Source organism: Gekko japonicus, unplaced genomic scaffold (assembly GCF_001447785.1).
Source record: "Gekko japonicus isolate JY-2015 unplaced genomic scaffold, Gekko_japonicus_V1.1 scaffold1944, whole genome shotgun sequence".
Taxonomy (NCBI): domain Eukaryota; kingdom Metazoa; phylum Chordata; class Lepidosauria; order Squamata; family Gekkonidae; genus Gekko; species Gekko japonicus.
The window spans coordinates 33607-53598 of NW_015169231.1; the positions used below are offsets into that span (position 1 = coordinate 33607).

Genomic DNA, 19992 nt, shown 5'->3' on the forward strand with positions numbered 1-19992 from the left:
TTTTTTGTATTTGTACAAAATGCTGTCATTAAGGTATAGAGTTCAAAATCAAAAGTTTTCTATCATGCCTAGGGATGAGCATGAACTGAGAAAACGCAGTTTGATTTGTGGTTTGTGGCTGAACCACCTGGGAAGGCACTTCTCCCCTTACCATTTAAACACTCCTTTCTGCTCCCCATGGCTTTTCCCGGGGAGCAGAAAGCAGAGTCATTTCAACCTTTCTGCTCTTAGTGGATAGCTGCAGGGAGCGGAAAGCAGCGATGGTTGAAATGGCTCTGAGCCATTTCAACCCTGCTTTCTGCTGCCACGAAAAGCTAGATCAATGGGGAGGGGGAGCTCCCAGCTGCTCAGCTGTTTCTCCTGAAGAGCACAAGGCAGGAGTAAACCATCATGAACCACCACGAATTGCACCAAAACACATGGTAGTTCATCCTGGTTCTTTAGCTCACGAACTCTGGTTTGCAAACCCCAAACAGGAGAATTCATGACAAACTTTGGTCAGCCAGTTTGTGCCCATCCCTACTCATGCCCAAACATAATTCAAAGTTGTGGTGCAAAGCGTGTCTCATTCAGATCTAGCAAACTTTTGTCTACTAGGCATGTGTAGCTCCTCTGTATGAATCAAAAAATCTGCACAAGCTAGCCCTGGCCACTGGCCAGGGCACAGATTTCTGCAAACCCAAGGGAAACCCCACAATGGTAACTGCAACAAACTGTTGGAGCAACACAAAATGGTGCCTGACAACCAGGGCCATCATCAGGAGAGGAGCACAGGAGGGAAGTAGGAGCAAGCAGAAGACAAAAGAGGAAAGGAGACACTGAGAGGGCTTGAAGAGAAAGGAGAGTAGGCAAAGGGCAAAGGAAACAGTGGCAGTGGGGGATAGGACAAGAGAGGGCAGTGGGCAAAGTAGAAAGCAGAGCCAGAACTAGCAAGGCAGGAGGGAAGGCACAGATGAAGGCAGTAGATAGGGAAGAGGAGGCTTGCAGTGGTGGAGTGGGGGAATGAGGGAGATGGAAAGGGTGGGGAGAGAAAAGGCGGGAGCCAGAGCCAGTGGGGTGGGGTAGAAAAAAGCAGGAACTAGAAAAGGTGTGTGTGGAGGGGCTGGCATGGCGGAGGCAAGCGGATAAGCAGGAGGGATGGTGGGGAAACTGGGTGGGTTAGCAGGAAGATTGGCAGGTGAGTGGAGAGAAGAGCAAGTGGGTGGGGCCAGTGGGGGAGAAGGGGTTTTCTAGTGGCTTCAGAGACCCTCCTGAATATTTTTTTTAAGTTACATGTCAGAATCTCTTACCTCATCTTTCTTCTTTGTTTTCTTTTCAAGGTCCTTTTCTTTTCCTTTTGTTTTCTTTTTTCCTTTCTCTTTTTTATCTTTTTTCCCTTTTTTCCGTCCTTTCTTCTTCTGTTCTTCTGCTTCTTTAGCAGCTAGCTCAGCCGCAACCTGGTAGGGGGAAAAAAAGTTTTTTGAAATATTTCATTTAATTTGTATTTATTTAAAACATTTTTTTTGATGCCTTTCCACCTGATCAGGGTCCCCAAGGAGGTGAAAATGGAAACATTAAAACACTGGAACAACTAAAAATATCATTTAAAATTATAAAATAATTTTTAAAAGTATAAATATACAACACTAGAACTAGAGAGAAGAAGAGTTGGATTTATCAGAGTCTCAGAGTGGCTTACAATCACCTCACCTCCCTCTTCCCACAACAGATACCCTGTGTGGTAGGTGGGGCTGAGCTTTGAGAGAACTGCTCTTGAGAGAACAGTTCTAAGAGAACTGTGACTGACCCAAGGTCACCCAGCTGGCTTCATGTGGAGGAGTGGGGAATCAAACCTGGTTCTCCAGATTAGAGTCCGCTTCTCTTAACCACTGCACCAATGAGGACCCATGATCCTTTGTGATTGAATAAACTGGCTTCTGTATGTGCTACTACTGAGATTGGGTCCCACTGTAGCCTATTGGCTTTGAAAAAGAATTATTTGAAACACGGCAGCTTGCATCCTCCTTAAATGCCAACTAACAAAATGGCTGGTGGAGATTCCAAAAAATCCTAAGGAAAACAACATCCAGCTCACGATCAACAGACTTTATATGACAATACACAAAAGTGTTTTTATGCCCATTTAATAATACAAAAGGATGCTAAATGGAAATATTGCACATGTTTAGTTCCCATTATTATAAAATTATTCAAAGACTGAACTGTCATTGAACACATACAGAAAGAGACTGGGGAAAAGCGGCGGGGGGGGGGGTTATGAAGAAACAAAACAGCATGAAGTGACAAAACCTACCCACAAAAGACATAAATTAATGGAAGGGGAGGGGAAGGAAGGAAGAACACACCAGTCCACAATATGAACAAAAACAAAAACAAAAAAAATGGAGAGAAGCATTTATGGATGGGCAATTGCACAATCTGCCTCCATTCCTGAGGATTGGAAGGTAGCTAATGTCACTCCCATCTTTAAAAAGGGTTCCAGAGGAGATCCGGGAAATTACAGGCCAGTCAGTCTGACGTCGATACCGGGTAAATTGGTGGAAACCATTATTAAGGAAAGAATTAGTAGGCACATAGATGAACAAAACCTATTGAGGCAGACTCAACATGGGTTCTGTAAGGGAAGATCTTGTCTCACTAACCTATTAGTGTTCTTTGAGGGGGTGAACAAACATGTGGACAAGGGGGATCCAATAGATATTATTTACCTTGACTTCCAGAAAGCTTTTGATAAAGTTCCTCATCAAAGGCTCATAAGTAAGCTCAAAAATCATGGGATAGAAGGACAAGTCCTTTTATGGATCAAAAACTGGCTAGTTCATAGAAAACAGAGAGTGAGTGTAGGTGGGCAATTTTCTCAGTGGAGGGTGGTAAGCAGTGGGGTACCGCAGGGATCAGTACTTGGTCCACTGCTTTTTAACTTGTTCATTAATGATTTGGAGATGGGAGTAAGCAGTGAAGTGGCTAAATTTGCAGATGATACAAAGTTGTTCAGGGTGGTGAAAACCAGTGAGGATTGTGAGGCACTCCAAAGGGATCTGTCAAAGATGGGCGAGTGGGCGTCAACATGGCAAATGGGGTTCAATGTGACCAAGTGCAAGGTGATGCACATTGGAGCCAAAAATCCTAAATATAAATACACATTGATGGGGTCTGAACTGGCAGAGACTGAGCAAGAGAGAGATCTTGGAGTTGTAGTGGATAACTCACTGAAAATGTCGAGACAGTGTGTGACTGCAATAAAGAAGGCCAATGCTATGCTGGGGATTATTAGGAAGGGTATTGAAAACAGATCAGCCAATATAATAATGCCCCTATATAAATCAATGGTGAGACCTCATTTGGAATACTGTGTGCAGTTCTGGGCACCACACCTTAAAAAGGATATTATAGCTTTGGAAAAAGTGCAGAAAAGGGCAACTCGAATGATAAAAGGGTTGGAACACTTTCCCTATGAAGGAACTCATTAGCATAATAGGCCACACCCAACAGCAGAAACTAATTAGCATATTAGGCCACACCCCTGACAGCACAGCTCATTAGCGCATTAGGCCGCACCCCCATGTTACCAGAAGTGTGGTTATCCAGCCACACCCACCTTTTGCTTGTTATTCTGTTTACCTTGTTTGTTGTCAAAACCCTGGACTTTTTTGTAGCAGGAACTCCTTCGCCACACCCCTGACAGCACAGCTCATTAGCGCATTAGGCCGCACCCCCATGTTACCAGAAGTGTGGTTATCCAGCCACACCCACCTTTTGCTTGTTATTCTGTTTACCTTGTTTGTTGTCAAAACCCTGGACTTTTTTGTAGCAGGAACTCCTTCGCATGTTAGGCCACAAACCCCTAATGTAGCCAATCCTAATGAGTTTCTGCTGTTGGGTGTGGCCTATTATGCTAATGAGTTCCTGCTGGGCGTGGCCAACTTGGGAGCCAGCTGGAACTCCATTCCTGTGCGTTCCTGCCCAAAAATAGCCCTGTAGCAGCTTCACAGTATTAAAACATTAGTGGTTTCCACATGTGAATGGGCCTGCATGGCTTTCATTGCAGTGCAGCTGCAGATAAAGTGCAGCAGTAATGAGGCTTCCACATGTCAGGATTCCCTGCAGTTGCCCTGCCGTGACTCCCCAGCAGTGGCCGCTTCACAGTATTAAAACATTAGTGGTTTCCACATGTGAATGGGCCTGCATGGCTTTCATTGCAGTGCAGCTGCAGATAAAGTGCAGCAGTAATGAGGCTTCCACATGGCAGGATTCCCTGCAGTTTCCCTGCCGTGACTCCCCAGCAGTGGCCCCAGAATGTCATTATATCAACATAATATTATATAGGGTTACCAGATGTCTTCTTTTTAGAGGACGTGTCCTCTTTTTTTGGTGTCCGTCCTTTTGGGATCTTTTTTTTAAAAAATCCTGATGAAAACGTCCTCTTTTTGGGTTGGAAGGTTAGGAATATTCCTAGTTGGTAGCAATTATCGCAGCTTAAATAGTAGGGGGTATTTAAAATTAGATTTGCCATAGTGATGACTTGTTTGAAGCAGTCAGTCGGGAAATATAGCCACTTTTTTTGCTTTTCAAATCGGGTAACCCTACATTATACCAATATGTGTACCAGGTTCTCTGAATTCCCAGCTTTCATGTTTTAAAAAGGAAGTATCCAGCCTCTTCTATTGCCAATATATATATGGGGAAAGGCAATGGAAGGCGCTAGAGATTTTAAAAAAATGAAAACTGGAAAGAAATACAGGTATAACGTTATATTGATATGATGATGTTCTAGGGCCATTTTAAAGAAAAGATTAATAAAAAGCCCCTCGGAGGGAGGGGGAAGAAAATGGCTGCTGCAGGGAGAGGGTTAGGGAACATGGCTGACATATGGGTGGGGAAATCCAAATTTCCCCAACCACATGGAAGCCATCCAGGCCTTACTGCAATCTTTTCCAAAACTTTGGAGCAACCCAGGTTTGAGAAAGATTGGAGAAAATCTGCGGAAATCGCTGGAAGTGAATGAATGTACCACCACGATGCTGTGCGGAAGGAGCCAAAAAAATACCTGCTTCTCGCAATTATCGAACTTGGGGCAGATAACCAATATGAAAATGGCCGTCCATAGCTTGGAACAGGGGTCATTTCTTAGAAAAAGAGGTGCAGGTGCTCATTAGCATAACTCATTAGCATAACTTATTTGCATATGCCACACCCCCTGACATCACCAGATGTGTGTCAGAAGGCAACACCCACTGCAACTTACCTGGCTGCTTCTTGCTCCTCGTGGCCCAGGGCTGCTGGGAGCAGGGGGCGGGGCTTCTTGCATGTGCCCGCCCCCTGAGCTCTTTACTGCCGGAGCTCCGCTCCTGTGCGCTCCTGCAGGAAATGACCCCTGGCTTGGAAACATACTTTGACATGAGGCACAATGTTTCTTATGTACAGATTCAGCCTTCCCCTTTTGCATGTTGATGATTTCACACTAGGGCGGTTTCTTTACAAAGTTATTATTATTATTATTTTTAAATTGAAACAATAAAAACTTAGTTTCGAACCTAAGATATAAGCATTAGGCAACTAACATTCGCTTCCCTCTGTTTCTCAAGGCAGCTACAGGATAGAATTTGCAAAGACGCATAAACATAAAAGAGCTCACAGCGGGACCAGAGGGAGGGATGCATGACTGGAGAGATGACCACCTGATGAACAAAAGTTACAGTTAAGGACAACTCTGTTTTCATCATCGTGGTACCTGTGCAGTCCCACATGAGAGAATGGCAAGCTGACCTGCCAGGTAAAGGAAAGGGGGTATGAGCTCTGGTCGAATAAAGATAAGATATAAGCATTAGGCAACTAACATTCACTTCCCTCTGTTTCTCAAGGCAGCCACAGGATAGAATTTGCAAAGATGCATAAACATAAAAGAGCTCACAGCGGGGCCAGAGGGAGGGATGCATGACTGCAGAGAGGACCACTCGATGAACAAAAGTTACAGTTAAGGACAACTCTGTTTTCATCATCGTGGTACCTGTGCAGTCCCACATGAGAGAATGGCAAGCTGACCTGCCAGGTAAAGGAAAGGGGGTATGAGCTCTGGTCGAATAAAGATCAGATCATCCCTTTCAATTTACAAACTGCATCGATGGAGAGTACACAGTGGACGGCAGCCGAAGCTACTTGAGTTCAAGGAGAATGGGCTCTGAGCATAGGGTCGCCAAGTGGAACTTACCTTGGCGGCGGGGGACTCCCGGGTGGAAGTGACGTTATGACGCCGGGGCACGCTGGCCGTGGCCCCGCCCCCAGCGTGCCCGGCATGCCCGCGTCACTTCCGGGTGACGCGCACGTCGGGGAGGAGTTCCCCCGGGGCCCAATCCGGCGGCGCCAGGGAACAGACCTCTGGCGGGGGGGTTCCCCGCCCCTGGGGGGACTTGGGATCCCTATCTGAGCACCAGTGGACAGTCAGCTCCAGCCAGTTGTATGCAAAGATGGATGCAGGAGATAATCCACCAGGAAATGAACTGGAAGGAAAGATTTTGGCCTGTTTTAGGGTCTCCAAAAGATACAAAAAGGTTGCAGTCTTTCCTCAGAGACTTGATCCAGAAAGAAGAGCTGAGACCTGTGTACACTGAAGGCATGGAGAGCATGTTCTTTTTCATCCACTGGATGGGGAAAGAGAACTAGCAATGCAACGTACTGACTGACATAAGAGGGAGAAAAGGTCCTAGACAACAATTGTTGAGAAGGTTTATGTAAAACAAACAACAGCCCTAGAGTAAAAAATCTTCAGAAAAGGTGGGGTTGTGCAACTCATTGAATTGAATGGTAGAAGTTATTGCCAGTAAGAAAACTGCTTTAATGGTGAGCAAGCAGAAAGGACAGGCGGCCAAAGGTCTGAACAATTTACTCCTCGTGTGGCTGATACTAAAGAGAAGCTCCATTGGGGAAGGGGGGGAATATTAGGAGGAAACTGGCTTGAGAAACCTTTCAGAAAACATCTGGATTCTCATGGGACAAAAACTGACTCGCCTCCAATGTGCATATGCTGTTATAGACCCGAGGGAGATTGGCGGCTGGGTGCGCTGTAAGTTGAACGTTTTGAATGGTCTGGCTGAGAAGGACAGGTAGAAAACAGATCCAGAATCAGGATCACAGGGTGAAGTTTGAGTTCACCTTCGGACATGGAACAAATCAAAAGAGGACAGAGGTTCATCAGGGAAGACATCTTTGGAATCAATACCACTTCTTTCACAGGTTCAAGTGCCAGTCAGTCCAAGAATGATTCTTGGGACTGTAGGTGAGATGGATCTGAGTGGATCCTGGCGAAGGAAGATGTTGCAAACTTCTCATGATGCTTATGTTTATGTTTAGCCTTCTTTGGAGGAGGCTCCAAAGCACAGCGCCTTGAGGCCGCAGGGCTTGGAGTAGAAGGCATAGTCTAAATTGGAATCGATGTCGGGTTTGATGTTTATGGATCCATGAGATGCCTACCCGTCAGAAGTTTTCAAAGGGTTAGGACTAATCTGGCCTTCGGAACGTGAGCTCGAGAGGGCTTTTCCCCACAAGGCATCCTTAAGACGGGAAGCCCTGTCATGCCTTGCCTCAGGAGTAAATTGTTTGCAGACAGAGCATCTGGAAACATCATGTTCCTCTCCAAGGCAAAAAAAAAAAAGTGAAGCAGATGGTTGTTGGAGTGGGGGATTTTAATGCCACAGCGAGTACATTTTCAAAAGAGGGCTTTTATGGGCCATTTTTGAAGTCCAAAAGCTCTGGTCTCTCACACCCCTTTATCTTTTCTTTAATATATAATGGTTTCAGCAAATGAAGAACTTGCCTTCTTTGTTACTTGACAAAAAAGAAGAAAGAAAAGAAAACTGCAAAACAGAACACCCAAGTACAGGCGGAAAAAAAAATCAAACTTTTTTCTTCACAGGAAAAAAAAAAAGACGGGGCTAAGTTGAAGACAACCTTTCTCAGTGGAGGCAGAGAGAGAACTGTGGGAAGGGTGGGAAACTGGAGCGTGTGGAGGGGGAACTGAGCCCATCTGTTCTTTAAGAGCTTTCTAAGTCTCTCTGCAGTCAGCTTGCTTGTGTGCAACACCCACATGGAACTGCACAGGTACTGTAACAATAAACCATATCTTCTGTTCTGTTGTTGGCTGGATCATTCTTGGACACTCCTCACACCTGGGTCTAAAATACACAACTACATATTTCTTATATCTACTGTTTGAACCAGACTCTCTCTCTAGAATAGCCCCGGGACAAGCTCCAAGGGTTTTGGGGTCCCTTTATTCTTGGTTCTGCTTCTTTGGTACATGAACCAGGTCAATATTGGGCCTGATGTCACTGCCTGCCTGCTGTGTTTAAGTGGCTAAGGATGAAGAAGTTGAGACTGAATCCTGACAAGTGATGCTGGTTGGGAAGGCTGAGGTCTTGGGGGACATTGTGCTTCCCACTTTGGACGGTGTCCCGCTGACACTCGCCAACTTAGTTCAGAGTCTAGGGTTTATACTGGACCCAGCACTATTGGCGGAGAAGCAAGTTAATGCCAGCTGCAAGAAGTGCTTTCTTCCATTTTCATTTGGCTCAGATGATGGAGATATACTGGAGATATAAAATTTCCAGAAATTTTGAAACAATTTTTTTCTGTGTTTTTTTTTGGGGGGGGGGGACAGAAATTTGGGGGAATATGGAAATATATGCAATACTTACCGGCCTATCAAACCAAAATTAATTTTATGGCTTTAACATAAAATGCACCATTTATAACTTACTTAGCACATAAAATTGCAATATTTGACATATTGATGTAATTTAAAAGTTACGTGCCTTAGTTTTCTACAAACAAAACTGCAAATATATTCAATACTCGAGAGAAAACTGCAAGCTGCTGCACCGTACGCCCCACCACTTGCTGCCTTGATCCGTGCCCATCGTGGCTTATTAAAGCTAGCCGTGATGGGTTACGATGTCCCCTAGGGGAGATCGTCAACAAGTCCTTCTCTGAGGGAATCTTCTCTGGCGCCCTCTCTTTAAAAAAAAAAAACATTCTCCTCTGAGGCTTTGGTGCAGTTTCTGACCTGTCACCTTCTCCCTCCTGCAAGGTAGGGCAAGAAGCTACTTCCCCCCCTCCCTCCTGCAAGGTAGAGCAAGAAGCTACTTTTTACTCAGTCTGTGGGTAAATGTGTCACAGTGGTGTAAGGTAGAGGGGAAAAGATAAGCCACATCAGGTTAGAAGGACAACAGAAGCACACAATGGTTGAGAAGCAATGATAGCCCTGCATGCTCCCCTCAGGAAGATTTGGTATCCTTCTAGGTGCAGAAATGCATCCTGCATTTAAGAGTTGTATATGTCTACAGCATCCCACCTTGTCTTTAAATGTATTTCACTCATTCTAAAAGATAAAATATTTCAGTGGATTTTTTTTTCAGTACTCCCACCATTTTCCAATTTTTCCAGCCTAGAGGAAGTTGACAGAATACTCACAACTGTACGCCCCACCACTTGCTGCCTTGATCCGTGCCCATCGTGGCTTATTAAAGCTAGCCGTGATGGGTTACGATGTCCCCTAGGGGAGATCGTCAACAAGTCCTTCTCTGAGGGAATCTTCTCTGGCGCCCTCTCTTTAAAAAAAAAAAACATTCTTGGACCTGGCTGAATTGGCAAACTATCGTCCGGTCTCTAACTTGCCCTACTTGGGCAAGATGATTGAGAGTTTTCTGGATGACGCTAACATATTGGACCCATTCCAGTCTGGCTCTCATCCAGGTCAAGGTACTGATACAGCATTGGTTGCTCTCACAGATGACCTCTGAAGGCATCTGGATCAGGGCAGATCGGCAGTACTGCTGTTGATAGACCTGTTGGTGGCGTTCGACACGGTCGACCACCAGTTACTGATCCACTGCCTCACTGATGCTGGGAGTCAGGGGGCTGACTTACAGTGGTTCTCCTCTTTCCTACAAGATTGAGGACAAAGGGTGGCGCTACGAAAGCAGCTGTCTCAAAGGCAACCTGCTGTTCTCTCCCCGGTGTTATTTAATATTTATATGCGCCCCTTTGCCCAGATTGCCCAGAGGCATGGGCTGGGTCGTCACCAGTATGCGGATGACACCCAGCTCTATCTGTTGTTGGGCGGCCAGTCTGACTCTAAACCGGGAGATATCAGCTGTGGTCACACCGGCAAGGTAATAGCGCTTTGTTCCCGCTTTAATTTAATCGGGAACATTTTTCTTCGGGTTGGGCTGATTAGATGCAGCCAGCCCCTCTCTTCCACCACCCGCTTGCCTGCCAGCTCCTAAGGAAAATCAGCCGTCTTCCTCTGGCTGTCCTTTTTTGCATTACCCGTATTGATGCCTTGGCTAAATTGTCCTTGACAGCTCCAGCAAGCCGCCTGCCTGACCAGCCCCGGAGGGGTGGGAAAAGGAAGACTGGCCGAGAGGCTACTGCACTCAGCTCGGCTCGTCGGGGCTGTGGCAGAGCCTCCACCGCGCTGAGTCCCTCCAGGCAATCCTGCTGGCCACAAGGCAGGCTCGGGCGGCTGCTGCTCGTGCCGCCGCTGTGGGGGGTGGTGCCACTGCTGCTGCCGCCACCATTGCCCCATGAAAAAAGGCTCAGCCCCACCGTCTCTGCCATCCTCCTTGCCGGCCCCCGTTCAGGCTGCCGGAGCCCCCACCTCTCATTCCTGCCACCAGGGTGCTGTAACCTCTGACAGTTCCTGGGGAAGGGTCTTCTGTTTTTTTACAACAAATTCATATTATCTTTAAACAGAGAAATGAACATAAAATAACGTTTAATAATGGATTTATTAAGCACATGTTTACTCAAGCGCTCAAACTGGAAGCTTAAAAAAAAAATCGTACAAAGAGCGGTCAGAGGGCCCTAATCGCGATCATTGCGAAAGATGGCTGTCCAGATGTGCGAAATCGCGCATTCAAAGCGCAAGTGCCAGGAAAATACTTGATTTTCCAGGGGGCAGGAAAATCCGGAACAATTGCGGGAGTAAGCCTGCTTCAGCACGGGAAGCAGATTAGCACACGTGAACGGGAAATTTAAATGCGCGAGGGAACAGCGGCGAACCCCGATCAAAAGGACCGTGTGACCGCACCCCTAGACCTGGCGTTACAGGCTGTGGCTGGGTGGCTCCGGCTGAACCAACTGAAATTGAATTGGATGAAGACGGAGGTCCTGTGCCGGGGCCGGAGCGGTCTGGGGTTAGGGATCCCACTCCTGACCTTCGATGGGGTGCCCTTGGTACCAGCATCGGAGTTTAGGAGCTTGGGAGTGCTCTTGGATGCCTCCTTGGCGATGAAGGCCCAGGTAGCATCCACTGCCAAGTTGGCCTTTTATCGTCTATCTTAATCCCCTTGTACAGCTGTCTATGCCATCAGTACACCTCTAGCGGCAAATTCCAGTTTAATCACTCGTTGTGTAAAGTCGTATTTCCTTTGGTCCGTCCCGCATGGGGTTGCCAACCGCCAGGTGGAGCCTGAAGTTCTCCCAGCATCTCAACCAATCTCCAGACGACAGATATCAGTTACCCATGGAGGAAATAACAGCTTTGGGAGGGCACGTTTTACGGCATCACGTCCCTCCCTCTTCCCAAGCAGTGCCCTTCCCTGGTACCGCTCCCAAATCTCCAGGAAGCTCCCAAGCTGGAGTTCGCAACCCTACTGCTGCAGCATTTTACATCACCCGAAGGTGCTTCTGGATGTTCTTCCTTGGCAGCCTGTTCCCATCCTCCATGCGGGATGGGATCAGAGCAGAAACATGGACAACTGCAAACTCCCAAGAAAGGGCTGACGACGCTGGGCTTCCTCTTGGGTCTTCTTCTTCCACTCCAATTGTCTACCAGCCCTCTTCACACACACACACCCCCAAAAACTCCTCAATAAACCAAGGTGCTAAACTGAGTGGACTCTGTGAGGGGACTGAGGATGGCTAATTGTCTTAGCATTACGTTTAGCTATGATGTTAACTAAAAAAACGCAACTGACAAATTGTTTTCACCAAGACAAAGGATCTAGCATCAAGTGTACTGTTTTAAATGCATGTTTTACTTTGCCTCCCCTGAACCTTCCTGCCAAAGGTGTTGGTGTTCAGCACAAGTTAGATTTTTTAAAAATTCTTGGCTAGCATCCAGAGGGCAGGAGTTAAGGAAAGCAGCTTCCCTTACTCTCCCGCGTGCTCTCTTTTTCACTCCTGCACACACATGGTTCACTGACAACGCATTATGGTGAAATTAAAAGCCCTGCAGATTTTTTTAAAAAATATAGCTTTCATGTGTGCAGAAGAGAGAGGGAAGGGAGTCATTTCTTCTTGTACAGGAAAGTGATTGTGGGCTTGATCCCGATAGTTGGAAACACTGTCTAAGCAAGTGTTTTAGAGACAACCTGCTCCGTCTCAGTATTAAAAACAGACTCCTGGTGAAGTCTTGGCAGAAAATGTGAGGGGTGGGGAGTGTAGGCAAGGAGAGCGCACTGATAAAAAGAAAGGGAGTGTTGTGGAATGGATGGTTGTTAGGGCGGAACAGAATGTTGTCTGCTGGGGGGCATTATTGATTAATTTCTACATAGGGAGGTCCTCAGCTTTAATTTATGGGGGAGACGTGCCATTACGCTGCAGACCCCGCCTCTTAATTATGTCCTGTGGGGGGGGGGAAGGCTGATCTTTTTCAACAGTAAAAGAAAATGGATTAAATTTTAGGAAAATTCTAAAAACTTTTTTGGCCGCTATGTTGGGGCCCAACACCATTGACAACTATTCATAAAGTATACACAAACACTACAGTCCCAAGACAGAGAAAAGCACTCTGCTTATGCTCGGAGGTGCTTTGTTACAAATTGTTTGATTTTTGCTTAATGTCCTGCTTGATCTCGGGCTAGTTTTGCTGCTGTGACTCAGGCTGCTATCACACACACTAAATAATCCGCTTTCAATCCACTTTCGATGCACTTTTCAACTGGATTTTACTGCAGGTGATTCCGCACTGGCTTTTCCCTTTGTTGTTTTACAAAACCTACGTTGGAACAGGAATTCCCCTCTGCATTGCATGCTGCTTTCACTTTCTTTGATCATCAGGTATAATGGTACCTTCTGCATAGTTTTATGGCTGTTCAGGGGTGACTTTGCAGTGTGTGTGGCATTGGCCCGGGGTATGTGAATGTGGCTTTGAGCTGCACCTTTTCCTCAGTGTTGAGAAAACGTGGAGCAAATGCCAGATACAGAACCAGCCTGTGTGAACTGGCAAAATCCAGTTGCAAAGTGCATTGAAAGTGCATTATTTAGTGTGATCACAGCCACAGTATCCTACACCCACAAAACAAGACCTCTCAATGGTACCAAAGCCTGCATGTGCCTTTATGTGCACATGACATGCATTTGATCAGCCTTGCTGCATTTGTCTGCCTGTATACAGTTTACGTTTCTGCTTGGGGCGCGTTTGTGCCTGGATTGTGTGGGCTGAACAACTCCACACTCTGCCTTCAGCCTCATTCATTCAATCAAAGCAGCAGTAGTATTTTCCTCTGCTTAATGTTGGGAAACATGAGTACCCTGCTGTTTAATCTTCTAAGCGGTCTCAAGGTGCTCTCTAAGCGATGTTTTTCAGATGTGGCCAAGCTGCAAGTGCTTGCAACCATTCCTTGTTAACTGGCTACTGCTTAGCGAGCACTTTTCTCCTAGGCGATGGGCAGGCAAGTGTGACTCATGGGAAAGAAAAAGGGCAGAGCTGGAGAGTGGTGTGGTCAGTGGTGTCTCTATACATGTACAGAAGACCACAAACAGCAGCTTGGAACCCACTGGATAGAGGAAGGGGAAGTAAGGAGCAATGGGTCAGAGTAGTGGCTCACGGAGCAGCAGAGATGGAAAGTTGGTGAGGCCTAGGGGTCCCAAATCCCCTCGGGGGTTCCTTGTTAACTGGCTACTGCTTAGCGAGCACTTTTCTCCTAGGCGATGGGCAGGCAAGTGTGACTCATGGGAAAGAAAAAGGGCAGAGCTGGAGAGTGGTGTGGTCCATGGTGTCTCTATACAGGTACAGTAAGGAGCAATTGGTCAGGGTAGTGGCTCACGGAGCAGCAGAGATGGAAAGTTGGTGAGGCCACTGAATTGCCCAGGAGTATCTGAGCTGAAGGACATGTCCCCAGAAGAATCCGGATGATATATAGCCAACAGAAGGTCAAGAGTTAAAAGATATTAAAGAAGAAATGGAGAGCTGGTGTAATACAGTGGCGAACAGACTGAAAATGGTGCAACAGAATTGTGAAGCAGGGCACCTTTTATAAAGGGGAGTTCCCGTAACAGAAGAGGGATGTAGAATCACAGAGTTGGAAGGGACCTCTAGGGCCATCTAGTTCAACCCTGTGCACAATGCAGGAAATTCACTAATACCTCCCCCCCACACCCCTGGTGACCCGTTTCATGCCCAGAAGATGACATAAAACCTCCAGGATCCCCAGCCAAACTGGCCTGGACTAGTTTTGACTATCTGTGAAAAACCTTAGGCAATTTCTCCCCCCTTGTCTCCACACCCATACTTTGACATTCATTGATTGTATTAAAAATGTCTTTAATTTCATTCTTCTCGGTTTCTGTAACTCAGTCTTATTATATTGTATATTGTATTATTATATTGGCATTTTTACAGAGTTCTATCATTCTGTAATCTGCCTTGAGTTTCGATGAGACAGACGGACGATAATTGAAGTTAAAACAAATATATAAAGACAATGCCGTCTGGGAGCTTTTCATCATTTGCAATAGTGGAAGAAAAACTGGCTGTTTGGAAACTCTTACCATAGCCTTACTGATAGATCAAATGTAACTGAACCAAGGGAACTGTGGGCCATGGGATTCAGAGGAGGTTAAAGAGTCTAAAGGAAGGACAAAAGAACATGCTACCAACAGGAAAAAACCAACAAGCCAGCCGATTCTCGCAAATATCTGTGGAAGACCAAAGAGCAGGTCCTCCTGTAGGAATGTTGGGGGTGGAGTAATGGTAGGAAGCAGCAGCCAGATGGAGAGGAGGCATCTGTGACAGGATGTGTGCATATTCTGTAAAGTTTTATTAGCATCCAATGATGTATGAACTTTCAGGGATTCTCCTGCCAAATGGTAAAATTCAATAGCACTGTAATACGTTCTTTCAAAACCCAAAGAACTGAAAATCGGGACAGCATGAAAAGCATTTCACAATCTACTTTTTTTTTAAGCACCTCGAGTAACACTGCATAAATTCAGTTCAGATGTTCACATTTCTCTGACATACGAAGAACTGATTATTATAATATTAATATTACTGTCCTCAACCAGGGCCAGGGCTTTCTCAGCCCTGGCCCCCGCCTGGTGGAATGCCTCTGCCGGAAGACATCCGTGCCCAGCAGGCGCTGTTACCTTTCCGCAGGGCATGCAGGGCAGAGGTGTTTCATCGGGCCTTCATTTGAGGACAGCAACAGGGTGTTCTTTGGCACTCTCATATAATTCCCCATCCCCCATAATCCCTCCCTCCAGGGAAGCCGGGGAGCTGGAATTCCTTCCGCCATCTTATATATTGTATGAATGCTGTTTTTATCTATTGGTATTTATTGGTTTGTCTTAACTGAGTTCTAAATTGAGACTTGTATACTATTTTGTAGTAAGCCACCCTGAGCCCTGCTTGTAGGGAAGGGCGGCCTAGTAAATCTAACCAAATAAATAAATAAATAAATAAATAAGTTTGAGTTTAATTTATTAGCCATAAGCTTCAAGTGACACTGAATTTGTTTCGAGTGGTCAAGTGGTGAAAACAGCTTCCTTGCCTAAATGACCTATAATTTTTACAACTTAAAAACACACACATTGGCCAAGTTCAGACTGGCAGTTTGGCCCGATATAGGCATGTTTCAGAAACATTTTACAAACGGATTAAAGGGGCCGTTCACACAGGCACATCTGTCAGGCGTTCCCCAGCCGGACTCAACTTGTCTTGTAATGCTTCCTTCCCGAATTTAAAAGATACCAGGTGAAAGTGGTAGCAAACCCTGGAGAGCGCATCCATCCCGCTTCCTGGAAGTGTGAACGCTAAAAGCTATGTGAACAAGCCGCATTGATAATTGCGCGCCTATGCACCTATGCGCATAGGCACATGTCACCGGAGTGAGAAAAAGCCACTTACAGCCGCGCCTCCACCAGGGGTGGGCCAACAGTGTGAATGCTCCCTTGCGCCTCCTCCCCAGTATGCTCCCGCATCAGTCAGTGCAGTGTGACCGGGAATACCCGGAATAAGTTGTTCCGGGTCTTTTTGCCACGACTCCCTCGCGCTTCAAACTGCCAGTCTGACCTCAGCCCTTGTTTGACCTTCTGTTGTTATGATTCAAATGGAATATACCTCCTCTGGAGTTTTTTCAGAGAAAATAGCCGTTGAACCTCCTTGTTGTTCGTCAGGGTAGTCAGGAAACTTTCCCGTAAGATGTCTGCATGGAAGCAAAAGGTCAATTTTAAAAACAGGCAATTACAGTGTCTCGTTTTCATTTAGCAATTCAAAGTATTTTTAAAAAATCAGTGGCAAATCAGCAGCATTGTTGACAGTTGCAATAAGCATGAGGTGGGGAGGAGACTTAGCCAGGGACAAACAGGCCCATTTCTTTTTGTTTTCATATTGTTTCACTCCTTTTTCATGGTTGGGTCTTCCAGGTTGCCATTTTGCGACCCATACATGAAGAATCAAGAGCAAAAACTGGGGTCTCCCAATCAAAACAGTGTGCTCATGAAATCTGGTGACACCCCCAGAGAAAGCTGCTGCAGTTTGTTTGTTTGTTAATTAATTAATTCTTTAAATTCAATTTGTATCCCACCCTTCCGGCAAGCAGGCTCAGGGCAGTTTACAACATTGGGCTAAAACAATACAATCAGATAAAAACTATAAACTTAACCCTTAGAGGATGGCGAACAAACTACATCACAGCTATTTCAGCTGTGCCCTGGTGTTAGACAATAAAAATAGAAGGGCTGGATCTGAAAAATTCCAGATTATGGATATTCTACCTTGGGTAGACCAAGGTGGCTATCATTCTGTGTCCTCAAAAATTGAAGACCAAGACCATAATATTAGGGTTGCCAAGTCTATTTTGCTTACCGGCAGGAGAGCCTCGCCAGGCTCCGGGAGCCGTCTGAAAATGCATGCATGTGCACGCTTTGCGCGCGCGTGCCACCAGCACATCACCGGAAGTGACGTGCGACATCAACCACGTTGAAGGTGTGGCCCCGATCATCAGAGGGAAAACCATAAAGTTTTCCCTCCGACGATCGGGGCTATGCCCCCAATGTGATTGACGTGGTTGCGTCACCTCTGGTGACGCAGCCACGCTGCGCTTCGGGGGGCGGAGTTCCCCCCGGGGGCCGATTCCGCGGCGGCGGAAATTGGGCCTCCAAAGCGGGGGTTTACCCACCCCCACCCCCACTTGGCTGCCCTACATAATATAGATGGTAACAGAGAGGTAACAGGAGGGGCCAGATGATATTTGACATCCAAAGGACCATCAAGTCACTTCCAGCTTATGGTGACCCTATGAATTAAAGTCCACCAAAATGTTCTATTGCAAACAGCCTTGCTCAAGTCTTGCAAACTGCGGGCCACGTTACAAGTGACAAATAAACGATCAACAGTAAACGTTACCATACTAAACCCCAATGACAACATCCCAAATGCTATACTTAAAGGGAAAGCTGAAATCACGAAAAGTGAAATGATATTTAACATATAAATCCATAATCCTGAAATCACATTCAAACTTTCAGAATCTGCAATCACACACACTAAATAATCCACTTTCAAGGCACCTTCCCACCAGATTTTGCCAGTTCACACATCACACACGTAAAATCCAGTTGGAAAGTGGACTGGAAGTGGATTGAAAGTGGACTATTTAGTGTGTGTGACCGCAGCCTAATTCAGTGATCTCCTTATTTACAGATCTGACTCCTGTGCTCCTTAGTCCCTTAAAAAAGGGTGTGTGTGTTTCCTTCTCTGTTTCCCTACTTTTTGGAACACATCCCATCTTCCCATACTGGCTGCTTGCCCACAAATATTCTGTACTGGAAAGCAGGCAGGATCATGAGAAATCTCCGTACGATGGTGAAAACACCTCACTTGGGATGTGGCACACACACTAAATAATCCACTTTCAGTGCACTTTCCAACTGGATTTTACTGTGTGAACTGGCAAAATCCAGTTGGAAAGCGCATTCAAAGTGGATTGAAACTGGATTGTTTAGTGTGTGTGACTGCAGCCTTCGTTTCTTTTTTCCTCTTGTTTCAATTTTTAACACTTGACAACTGGATAAAAAGCAACTATCCTTTTGTAAAAAAAAAACAAAACCCTTGATTTCATTTTTTTAAAAATTAGCCTGCCCCCCCGGGGGGGGGATTCTGCGTACAGAGGCATTGTTCGCTAAGAAGAGGCAGTAACAGCATCCAGGTCCAGGTTTTTTTTTAATTTAATTAAAATATTAAAATGTTGGGCCTGGCTATTCTTGAATCATTTTGTTGTACATTTGGGTGTCTTTTAGGCATCCACTTGACAAATTGTTATTGGAACTAAAACTGAATTGCCGATGATTTGGCTTGCCTCATATTTAGGCCACATTAGAGAGAAATGTGATGTTCAAAACAAGCATAACGAATGACTCACTGCAGCCTTGGATTGCCCTCAAGTCAGCTCCTCAGCAATTTCAGCTGTGACCGTTATTAATCTGCCATATCCTCTGTGGGGGAAAGATGGTCCAACATCAGGCAGTGGTTTGAGGCGCTGCACATTGTCGTCATGCTCTGTCGCACTGTGCCTTGGTATTAATGTAATTAGTCAGTTTTTAAACATATGTATGCCAGCTGAGTTTGTGTACAGGAAAACCTGACATGCTGATCTCCACTGCATTTGAACCCGGCAAACAGGCTCAAAACCTACTTCATAGTAGAATCAACCTACTGGTGTGTTTTTCTTTTTTGTTATATGTGCATGTGTGAGTGTGTGTGTGTGTGTGTGTGCCCACGCACCTGGACGTTATGGGGACCTCTGGTGACTGACTCCTACTGGGGGTCTAGGGTTGCCAAATCGAAATTGGCTGGGAGCGGGGGGCTCCCGGCCGGCGTCCTCTTCGCGTCCGCGTCACCCGGAAGTGAGGGAAAACTCTTTGTTTTCCCCTCAAATGGCGTGGCTCCGCCCCCAGCGTCCGACGTCACTTCCGGTTGACGCGGATGCGGGGATGGGGTTCCCCCCGGGCCCCTATTCCGCGGGAGCGGGAATCGGGGCTCGAAACCAGGGGGAATTCCGCCCCCCAGGGGCATTTGGCAGCCCTATGGGGGCCTGTAGGATATTCAGGAGCCTGCCCCCACCTTCCACATCTGGTATTTCAAGAAGGTCTCCCATCCCAGTAGCTGCCAGAGTCGACCCTGCTTAGCTTCCGAGATTTGACGAGATCGGGCTTGCCTGGGCTATCCATGTCAGGGCTAGAATCAAACTACTCTTGAACCCCGTTTTGCGTGATCCCGGACTCCTGCTTCATGGGGAAAGGATTGGCATAGGGCACAAAGGAGCCCTCCTTCCTCCAGGAGAAGGGAAGCTGCGCCCATACACCCTGTTAAAAATGCAGTTAAATCTGCCCAAACACGAAAAGCCCTCCGGAATAAACGCCTTTCTGAATGCAGCAAGAGAAGGCATCTGTCACACCTACCCTAGTAGGCCTTTCCAGCGGAATGGACCTACCAGACAGAAAGCGCATGGTCTAAACTGTTGCCAAGCAAACAATCTTAGGCGAGGGTACCCCCAGGAGAAGGCTGCCTGAGAAGCATAACTAGGAGGTAGGGTTTGAAGGGGCTCCAGGCAATGAAAGACGGAAGGAGTAACAAAGCACCATAACGACCAGGGACGTGGGTCCCAGAAACAGCGGAAGACAGACCGGCTTTTCATACAGACACTTTCTCCGATGTGCTCACGAGCATTCTCCGTCTCTCAACAGAGATTAAGAAATTTCAGGCTAAAC

General features: G+C 46.3%; 1 protein-coding gene across 1 annotated transcript in view; it reads right to left on the reverse strand.

The window, feature by feature from the left end:
• LOC107114840 (IQ and AAA domain-containing protein 1-like) overlaps positions 1 to 19992 on the reverse strand; it is a gene marked incomplete at its 3' end in the record, with an annotated part of 190785 nt that overhangs the window by 33130 nt on the left and 137663 nt on the right. The window contains exons 9-10 of the mRNA XM_015416438.1: positions 16343 to 16427; positions 1290 to 1436 (exon numbers count right to left, since the gene is read on the reverse strand). Of these exons, the coding sequence (XP_015271924.1) occupies positions 1290 to 1436; positions 16343 to 16427 (232 nt within the window). The remainder of the gene's footprint in view (positions 1 to 1289; positions 1437 to 16342; positions 16428 to 19992) is intronic.